Below are 11,073 nucleotides of genomic sequence, written 5' to 3' on the forward strand. Positions count from 1 at the left end.
TGGAAGGAGTTGGGGACACAACCTAGATCTCAGAGATTAAAACAAAACTCTGGCTGGTGCTGTGGCATAGTAGGTTAAGCCTCTGCCTGTGGTGCCAGCATACAATATGGGTGCCAGTTTGAGTCTCAGATGCTCACTTCTGATCCTTGCTCTTGGCTTCAGATTAGCCCAGCTCCAGCCATTGAGGCCATCTGGGGAGTGAGACAGTGGATGGAAGACCTCTCTGTCTCTCCCTCTCTCTATAACACTGCCTCTTAAATAAATAAAAAAAAAAAAATAAAGAAGTCACTGGACTAACCTCCCTCCTCCTCTCTCCTGCTTTCGTCTCCCTCTCTCCCTTCCTACCATCTTCTCTTTTTCCTTTCTTCCTTTCCTTCTTTTCATTTCTCATCTTCTTTCTTCCATCCAATTTTTTTTTCATTTAATCACTCAAATTCACAGAGCACAGGCATGTCAGCCACCTACCTCTACCCTAGACTCTCCTATCAGCCATGAACTAAACCTCAATAGAAATACTGTGATTAAGATATGTATCTTTAGGGGAAGCAGTATGACAGTTTGGTTTTACACAGTCTGGGAGTTTGATTGAATCTTGCTTCTATATTCACTGGCTGTATCAATCTGGGGATGCTATATAAAAGTTTTCTTCATTTCTTCCTATGAGAACTTCACCTATAGGATTTTTAGAAGGATCGAATCAGATTATGTCCATTTAGTGCTTAGTGAAATTTTTCATGAATACAAGGCATTGTTATAGTTTCTTCATAAATATATCTCAAAAATGCAGCAGTTGCCAGGATAGATAGGATTTCTTACAGCATTATTACATTTCATTCCTGTAATCTGATTAATAAACATTTCATTGTGCCTCTGGGTGTAATGAGATATCAGAATCAACTGTAAAATATGATGAAATAAACAAATTGTCTTTCCTGATGGAGTTGATGTCTTTCATTATGAAACTCACATTTCAGCAAGAATATTCTGTTTATGACCTAATTCATCCACTAGCCAAAATTGTCTTAATATGCTTTCCCTTCATTCATTCAAAGACAGCAGCTTTTCTTTGGTGGCAAACACATAATTGAAGTAATACAACTAAAAATGAATATTTTATGATAAATGGGAAAGTTATCAGTAATCAAAGGCTTTCCAAATGAAAGACAAAGAACATTTTAGGGTGAAGCATAGATAAATGTGCTTAAAATGTTTAAAAAAAGATCTTTGCCTTGATTTTCAGAACTGTGGATAGCTCCTTGAATTCTTACTATGGGCCTACTTCTGAGAGCTCATGGTCCTTTGCCTTTGTCAAGCTCCTCCACACTTTCTTTTATTCCATCTCTTCAACAAAAACTCCACCTTTTCAATTCATAGACTTTGTAGTTGACTCCGTATTCACTCCTTGAAACATCCCTTAGGCATCTGTCTCAATGAGCTAGATTCAGACTAGGCACGATAAAAACAAAAATTAATAAATTATGGATCCATTCTTTAAGAAACTTACTGACTAGCAAGGGACTCAGACATATAAATAAATTAGTATAATTTTATACTTGGAATATAAAAAAAAAAATAGTGCACCATTTGTTCCATACTAACTTAGTAATAAAAAGTTGGATTGTAGTAGCAAACTTCTCTGTTATATCTCAACTGCTTCAAGTAACAACAGCTAATTCTCTCTCTCTCTCTCTCTCTCTCTTTTTTTGACAGGCAGAGTGGACAGTGAGAGAGAGAGAGAAAGGTCTTCCTTTTGCCGTTGGCTCACCCTCCAATGGCCGCTGCGGCCAGTGCATTGCACTGATCCGAAGCCAGGAGCCAGGTGCTTCTCCTGGTCTCCCATGCGGGTGCAGGGCCCAGGGACTTGGGCCATCCTCCACTGCACTCCTGGGCCATAGCAGAGAGCTGTCCTGGAAGAGGGGCAACTGGGACAGAATCCGGTGCCCCGACTGGGACTAGAACCCGGTGTGCCGGCGCCACAGGTGGTGGATTAACCTATTGAGCCGCGGTGCCGGCCACTAATTCTCTCTCAATAGTATTTTTTCAGGTTGTTGCAAGTCTTTCTTCTAGGATGAAGATAAAATTGGTCTCATGTTGGAGGGAAAAGAGCTTGTCATAAATCTTGCCATACATCTTGAGTTTCCACTAAGAGCTATCACACAGCACTTCCTCTCATGTGTCCCTGGCCAAAAGAAATAAATGCCTTGAGTTGGTAGAGGAGAAAGATGGTCTTCCCTTCCAGAAGGAGCTAGCAGAGAGGGGACAGGCAAAAAGGACATAAGAAGGTTCAGTAAATATGAGGAATAGCAACACACACAATATATCCCTGCTGCCAGGAGCAGAAACAAAGCTTAAAATAAGCAAGTGTTTTATTTTCATTTAGAAAATAACTTTTATTTTACTAGGTGGAAAAGCCCTATTAGCAGGACCAAATCACAACAAGCCTTTTCAAGAAATTTCTAGTTTTATCCTGAGGGTCATAGCCATAATATTTTTAAGAATAATTTTAGTATTAAAATGAGCATCTGAGTTACTTTATTAATCCTGTTACCTTTGTAATATCACATTTCAAAAAATCATAACACTTTGCATTGGTTAAGTTATACTGAATTATGCATAAATTTATCCTGTTACATGAAGGGCATTTCAACTTTTTCTGTTACTAAGTTTAACTTTGAAAGAATTTCATCTGATTTCTGGAGTTTTATTTTGCTTAATTAAGTTGACTCACATTTCTCTTCACAGTTAAAAATAAGAATATTTTATTTACACTTAAAGACAGAGCATGCTACACAAAAACATAATACGTAAAACTATATGCAGGAGCTGGTTCTGTGGTGTAGTAGGTGAAGCCACCACCTGCAGTGCCAGCATTCCATATGGGTGCCAGTTTGAGTCCCAACTGCTCTACTTCTGATCCAGCTCTTTGCTATGGCCTGGGAAAGCAGTAGCAGATGTCCCAAGTCCTTGGGTCCCTGCACCGGCGTGGGAGACCCAGAGGAGGCTCCTGGCTTAGGATTGGTCTAGCTCTGGCTGTTGTAGCCATTTGGGGAGTGAGCCAGGATGGAAGTCTGCCTCTCTTTCTCTCTCTCTCTCTCTCTCCCCTCTCCCCTTTTTCCTTTCTTCCTTTCTTCCTTTCCTTCTTTTCATTTCTCATCTTCTTTCTTCCATCCAATTTTTTTTCATTTAATCACTCAAATTCACAGAGCACAGGCATGTCAGCCACCTGCCTCTACCCTAGACTCTCCTATCAGCCATGAACTAAACTTCAAAGTGGAAGCTCTCTCCTCCCTTTGGAGAAAGGTACCTCTTTGATGGCCCCATTCTTTCCACTGGGATCTCACTCGCAGAGATCTTTCATTTAGGTGTTTCTTTTTTTTTTTTTTTTTTTTTTTTTTTTTTTTTTTTTGCCAGAGTGTCTTGGCTTTCCATGCCTCAAATACTCTCATGGGTTCTTCGGCCAGATCCAAATGCCTTAAGGGCTGATTCTGAGGCCAGAGTGCGGTTAAGGACATCCATTCTGAGTCTGCTGTGTATCCCACTTCCCATGTTTTTTTTTTGATTGTTCTCTCCCTTTTTTATTCTATCAGTTAGTATTAGCAGACTCTAGACTTGTTTGTGTGATCCCTTTGACTCTTAGACCTATCAGTGTGATCAATTGTGAACTGAAATTGATCACTTGGACTAGTGAGATTGCATTGGTACATGCCACCTTGATGGGATTGAATTGGAATCCCCTGGCACATTTCTAACTCCACCATTTGGGGCAAGTCCGATTGAGCATGTCCCCAATTGTACATCTCCTCCCTCTATTATTCCCACTCTTATATTTAACAGGGATGACTTTTCAGTTAAATTTAAACACCTAAGAATAATTGTGTGTTAATTACAGAGTTCAACCAATAGTACTAGAACAAAAAAAATACTAAAAGGGATAAATTTTATGAATATACCATAAGTCTAACAGAATATATGTATTCTAAAATATATTAATGTGAGAAGAGGTAAGATGAATGATGTAAATATTTAGTTATGTTATAATTTCATATTATTCAAATATTTAGTTTTACTAAAGTGAATATTTGTAATTTTTCATTGAGTAAAGGTGATTGTTTGCTTCATAATTTTTGGCTTACCAATTTATGATACATAAATTTAATGCTCTTTGCTAAAGTTCAATTTACTTTTTATTAATATTTGTTTTAATGGCCATGATAAGTTCAGAGAAATATTTTTCAAAACCCATAAAGAAATAAAGAGCAAGAATTTGGGGTAGCAGTGAAAACACTGCTTGTAATACTCATATCCCATATTGAAACCTAGATTGCTTGGGTTTGATTCCTCATTCTGGTCTGGATTCCAGCTTGCTGTTAATGCATACTGAGAGAAAGCAGGTGATGGCTGAGTCCCTGCCACACATATTGGAGATTCTGATAGAGTATCTGGCTCCTGCCTTCAGCCTGGCCCAACACTGGTTGTTTTGGGTATTTTAGGAGTGAACCACTGTGTGTGAGATTCTCTCTCTCTCTCTCTTTCTCTACTTCCCATCATCCCTCCCACCTGCTTTTCAAGTAAATAAATTATATTTTTAAAAAACAAAACAAAAAAATTGTATTTTTAAAAACAAAACAAATAAAGCATCACTGACTGCAGTTACCAAACTCTTAGAAGTTTCATTCTTCCAATTATATATAGGTTTTTTTGAAATACAGATAGTAAATTTTCATTTTCCCCTACTTTGGGCAGTTCTTACCGAATTGTGATATTGAATTTTATATTCTTGCTAAATAAGCTAAAAACAGCTGAAAATGTTCATTTAAAAGTGTTTTAATTATTAAATGTCATTTCCATATTTTAAGACTGTCAGATATAAGTGGTGTACATATTTTGGCAACAAAATTATATACTGATGGAAAAATTTCCAGACGTCTCTTTTTACACTGCCCTCTCCACAGGAAAACTTCCCTTGAAAACCAATTACTTTCTCTCCTTAATATGAAAATGCCACCTTTTTATTGAAATGACAGATTAAGTGTCTTTATTCTCATTGAATGTATCTGCTTAGTAACAAACCACTGACTTATCAAGGAAAAGGTCACAAAGTTAAATTCTTTCATTATCTATTTAAAAAAGAAAATGAATGACTCTTCTTTAAATCCATTTTCATTACGGTACAAATTATTGTCAAATGTACTATTTAATTATTTCCAAAAAATATTTAACCATCCTAGGTACATCTATAGCATATTAATTGCAGTGTCTTGAAATGTTCTGTTCATACAAGAGTAATGAGTCTACCATTACTTAGCCATTAAAAATTATATAACCTTCCTTCAGGAATACTTCTATATTTCAATTGACAAATTACTGCCAGATATTTATGGGCCTGCTGAAGGTGGCAGTTTTATTCCATCTATTAAACAATTGTAAGCTTTAAAATTTATTTTTTATTTATTATTTGTTTATCTTAAATGCAGAGAGTCGGAGTGATGGAGAAAGAGTGCTACTCTGCACTGTTCACTCTACAGAGGATTGCAGTATCTGGGGCTTGCTCAGAGCTGAGGTCAGGAGCAGGGGACACATTGGTAACAGGAATCCAATTACTTGAGCCATCACCTGCTGCCACCTTGGCATTCTGCCAGCAAGAATACCACCCTCAAAATTTAACTCAATGAACCCTACCCTATGTTGGATTAGAAACTTCAGAATTGTGCACCAAAACAAATCACTTTCTTTATAAAGGTAACTTGCCTCAAATATTTTGTTAGAGTGATGAAAAGTTGACTAATGCAAAATTTGAGTTTATAAAGTGATTTCATAAATGTTTTATAAGTTAAACTTCCAATATAGATGCTAATCCAGGATGTAGGAAAGGGTCTTTTATTATGGAATTTTGCCAGTAGAAATAGACATACCAGGATCTTGTTCCACATCACCTGCCATGACCCACACAGTATTACAGGCCTACAAGTCAACGTCAAAAGGAATAAAGCCCATTTCTCCAATGTAGCCAGGATAGAAACTGTGAATCACTTTTCCGCACCGAGACAATCCTGAATCTTAGTACAGTTCAAGTGTTTGAAAGGACAGGAGTTTACATATAATGGGTATTTTGGGGACCACATTTGAGAGCAAAGGCCTGAACAATTAATTAAGAATCAGTTATTCTTTCTCCTTGTCTAATTAGTGTGAGTAGATCAGAGTGCTCGCGAAGAATTAGGAAAAGATAGAAGTCATGAATGACTTTTCTTACCTTTAACCATATAGAAATAATATGTACACTTCATATTTACATCTATTATTTTAAGGAATCTAAGACTTAATACATTGGCTGTACCTGTGTACAGTTTTGCGGAATATAGCAGGTTTGGATTTAGAAGCACATGATCATTTTTCTTAGATTATCACCATTTGTTAAAAAAATCTTTAAGGAAATTTTCATTTGAAAAGTACTAAATTCAGGCAACAGTAAATAATGAATCTATGGTTGAAGGCTTCTATTGTGGTAATGGAGTTAGCAAAAATAAGTTATTAGAATTGAGCGGGAGAAAACATTAAAATATAGTTTGGTATAATAATAAGAAAATAAAATAGGTAAAAATCTATTAATCAGAGCCTAAAGCAAGTTTTACTTCTGTCTTATTCTTATTTTTTGTTATTGTTTTGTCTTCTTCTTTTTAAGAGACTTTTCCTTGTAGAAAACGTGTTGCACTATTCTTTGAATTCAAAACTCATCGCTAAAGTTGGATGACAACACATTTGCAGTTGCTGGCACCCCAATCCCCTGCTGTCAGGATTGTAAACGATGCCACTTTTCAACAAAGCAGCGATCCAGTGAGGGGATTAGAGGCATGAATTTTAACTGACAAAATATGAATTTGAAGTAAACATGGCTCTTTTGCAGAGACTGCATTCTGAGAATACTGGTGCCAGCAAGATTAGAGATGCAGCCACTTCTTTATTTGCCATTGGAAGTGGAAATCACCAAATACATCATCAGTTGGGCTCAAAGACCGAAGGGAATAGAAAAATGTTGAGTGAGTTTGTTCCCTCTACTGGTGTCTACCATATCACAGCTTGCTCTACACTGCTGTATAACTGAATAATTGTTGAAGGGCTGGGACGAAAGGACTATTGCTATGACTAATTAATAAATGGGCTTTACATCATCTAAATTAGATCTAATGTGGCATTCCGTTACTCACTACACCGTGGTCTAAAGTTACCATTTGATCGTAAACAGCAATCTCTTCCCCTCTTGTATTTTATATCTGGTAGTTATGAGATATTTCTTTAAGATTCTAGTGAAATTACACACACACATGCACACGCACACAAATCACTTAGCATTGTGTGTGCTGGCGGGGGTGGGGGGGTAAGATTTTATTTGACTCCTCTGTGTATTTTGTATTCCAACGAGGGGAGTCTGTTGCCGCCAGAGGCTGCATCAGTCTCCTCACTCTAGTTGCCGCACAAGCCAAGATGACAAGTGAGGGAGAAGACATGGGCTTTTTATCAACATGAGGAATGTGCTATTTGGTCCTTCCTGTAGCTTGGAAATGATCAAGAAGAAGCTAGTGTGCAAGTGTGCATCAGCATGCACGCGCTGCTCAGGGTTTCAGCTTTATTTCTCTCCTTTTTGTTTTCGATGAAGGAGTTGTATTTCTGTAAGTATACATTGCATATGTTTTCCTTCATTCATGCCTTAAGTGGTGTTTATTAAGGTCTCTGCTGTCAATGCTGTGATGTTATGGAATTACTTGAGTATAAATAACATATGACATTAGACACTTAATAATTTAATGATGAGATTAATATTTACAATGTATGATTTATAATATATCTTTATTATTACAGTAAATCTTTTGTCTTCCAACTACATAAAAAGTACTGTACACTTCTATATGGTTTTCTGCTTGAAATGAAAATTAGAACAAATACTAAATTGATAGCCACCAGTACCTCTTAGGACTACCTGCTTATTATGTGTGTCATTGTAAATCCTATTAAATTGAGGTTTGAGTTCAAATATCCCTTCAGTGTCATGTTTCCCTCCTTCCAGGACAGAATTTTATGTGCCCATTACATTATCTTATCTTTCTTAGAGTCCCCACGTCAGAGCTATCTCCTGAGCATCCCCCAATTGGGCCTCCACCTCCAAGTAAGTCTCCCAGGCCTCCATCTGTGGAGAGCTGTCCTTCCTCTTGTGTGGTGTCAAGTTCCCCAGCCACTGAGCCTGAGGCTCTGTTGGAGGATGTGTTGAGACCTTTGGACCAGGCACTGAAGGACTGTTGTGGCCACACAAGGCAGCAGCTATGTGATGACATCAGCCGACATCTGGCACTGCGGCGGGAACAGTGGGCTGGAGGGAAGCTCTCAGTGCCTGTAAACAAGAGGATGGTTCTGCTGGCGCAAGAGCTTTCAAGCCTCCAGTGGGATGCAGCAGATGACATCCGCCGCTCACTTGTGGTTGACCATGTGACTGAAGTCAGTCAGTGGATGGTGGGAGTTAAAAGATTAATTGCAGAAAAAAAAAAAAGCCTACCTTCAGAGGAGGCAGCCAATGAAGAAAAATCGGCAGCTGCAGCTGAGAATGAGACCATGTCAGGCCTTCAACAAGCTCCATAATCCTGTTGGTTCCCTGAACTCACTTCACATCATCACCTATGCCTTGGTGTGGGAGGACTTCTCTCACTTGGCTCCTTCTTACCACCAGGGAGACCATCCCATGGGCCTGACCCACTTGTATGGGAAAGGGGTTCCACCTGGTTACCTGAACGTATGTTTTAATAAAAACATCTCAGTGGTGGGCCTTGGGTAGGAAATGAGCTCTTCCTATGCGAACAAAAAAAGAGACTGATATAACAAAATAATGTTGACTACTTAGCTTACAAATAACACACATGTATTTCTTATAGTTCTGGAGGTTGTGAAATAAGATCAAGGTTCTGGAATATTCCACATCTATTAGGAGCCTGTTGTTTCTTGGTACTCAGGTGGTACCTTATCTCTGCGCCCTCACTTGGTGAATGGAGTACAGGCAGCTCTCTGGGGTCTTTTCTAAGAATATGGATCCCATTCACAAGAGCTCTGCATGCACACCCTAATTACCTCCCAAAAACTCCTACCTTCTAATGCAGTCATAATGATGATTAGATTGTTTTTGAGGGAGACACAGATCTTTTAGCTGATGCTTCACTCCTCGAATTTCCCTAACAGTCAAGGCTAGGTTGTGCTAGAGCCCAGAACCCATAATTCTGGGTCTTTTATGTGGGTATCAGGGTCCCTAGCACTTGGACCATAATCCCCTGCCTCTCAGGATGCACTAGGAGGAAGGTAGAGCCAAAGTGGAGTATCTGGGACTTGAACAGGCGCTCCTACATAGGGTGCAGGCATCCCAGATGGCAGTTTAATCTATTGCAGCACAACACCATTCCCTATGTTCTCATTTTTATTTCAGTCATTGTTATAATAATGGAAATGTGTTTCCATTTTCATTTCAAAAATACAAAGATTCAACTATACATGTGCTTATATATACTCCTAAAAGAAGAAAACTTCTTTCATATATTCTAACATCTCTGCCAACATACTAAAATTTATTACTAGTATTATTGTCCATACTATGCCACTTCTATTTCAATTCTTTGAGAGCATTACAAATCCCATAATACAGATGTCAAATTAGTAAGATACATTTTAGGGGCCAATGTTGTAGTATAAAGGGTTGGGCCACAGCTTTCAATGCTGGCATCCCATATCGACTGCTTGTTCTAGTCCTGGCTGCATTGTTTCTGATCCATCTCCATGCTGATGTGCCAGGGAAGGCAGTGGATGATGGCCCAAGTGCTTGGGCCCCTGCCATGCATGTAGGACACCAAGATGGAGTTCCTTTCTCCTGGCTTCAGCCTGGCTCAGCCCTAGTTTTGTAACCAACTGGGGAGTGAACCAGGGATGGGAGATTCTCTCTCTCTCTCTCTCTCTCTCTCTCTCTCTCCATCTCTTTGTCTCTTTCTGTTGCTCAGGCTGTCAAATAAATAAACAGATAAATCTTTAAGAAACATACATTGTTGATATTTAAAACATTTACTCACTCTCTAATAATCATTATACGGATATAGAATAGAGATGTAATTGGGCCAGCGTTCTGGTGAAGCAGGTTAAGCACCTTGTGCCAGGAGCTTCCTCCGGGTCTTCTCGTGTGGGTGCAGGGTCCCAAAGACTTGGACCATTGTCTGTTGCTTTCCCAGACCATAGCAGAGAGCTGAATCAGAAGTGGAGCAGCCGGGACTTGAACCGGTGCCCATATGGGATGCCAGCACTGCTGGCGTCAGCTTTACCTGCTGTGCCACAGCACCAGCCCCATGGCTGGCTCAGTTTTATTCTTGATCAGTTTTCTCTAGTTTGGAACATTTCCTTAAGTAATCTTTTGAAGAGAAAATGGATAGACAACATAAATTTTGAGTCTTTTGAGGTTTTAAAGATATTTTCATCTTGAATTCTTTGATCGTAAAAGATAGTTTGGTAGGTTTAAGCACATTTATAATTTGGTCCTCCACCCAAGAGAACGGACAGTTAAGAAACCAATATTGGAGAAATGAAATGTCATACTTACTTCTTAGCAATTTTGTTACTGTTATAAGCTTATGAATATGTTCCTTCTTTCTTAAATCATAAATTTCAGAATTATTTACAAAAATTATCTACACTTGCCTGGTTCAGATAAAGTCCATTTTGGCCTAAGTGAGTTTCTTTGTCAATGGGGTGCTCTAAACTCCTTCCTGGTATATGAAAAGGGATTGGAGTAGTGAGCTGAAGAATGAGAGGCAGAGAGAAATGACAAGTAAGTCCCCCAGAGCATGTGAGCAAGACCTAATCAAGTTCCTGTCACAGTCTTCAAGCTCTCATCTGCCTGGCTTAGTTAAGAATCTGATGATTCTGGCCTGGAGGTGGCGCCCTTTTTCAATTTTCAAAAATAGAGCTCACTTCTAATAGGAAAAGAATGATTTCATAAAATATTTAGCCTCCAAATACGTTTCACTTCAGATGTCATGTGTTTTCCATTTCTCCTAAATT

General features: G+C 38.6%; 1 protein-coding gene across 1 annotated transcript in view; it reads left to right on the forward strand.

Moving 5' to 3' along the window:
* The window catches only part of LOC100357850 (steroid receptor RNA activator 1-like), a 181,170-nt gene extending 172,413 nt beyond the window's left edge, over positions 1 to 8,757 (forward strand). The window contains exon 4 of the mRNA XM_089301784.1: positions 8,103 to 8,757. Coding sequence (XP_089157910.1) covers positions 8,103 to 8,625 — 523 coding nt within the window. The 3' untranslated portion in view covers positions 8,626 to 8,757. The remainder of the gene's footprint in view (positions 1 to 8,102) is intronic.
* Positions 8,758 to 11,073: the final 2,316 nt, after the last annotated feature.

Source organism: Oryctolagus cuniculus, chromosome 8, assembly GCF_051225735.1.
Source record: "Oryctolagus cuniculus isolate XC-2025 breed Fujian yellow rabbit chromosome 8, ASM5122573v1, whole genome shotgun sequence".
NCBI classification, from domain to species: Eukaryota; Metazoa; Chordata; class Mammalia; order Lagomorpha; family Leporidae; genus Oryctolagus; species Oryctolagus cuniculus.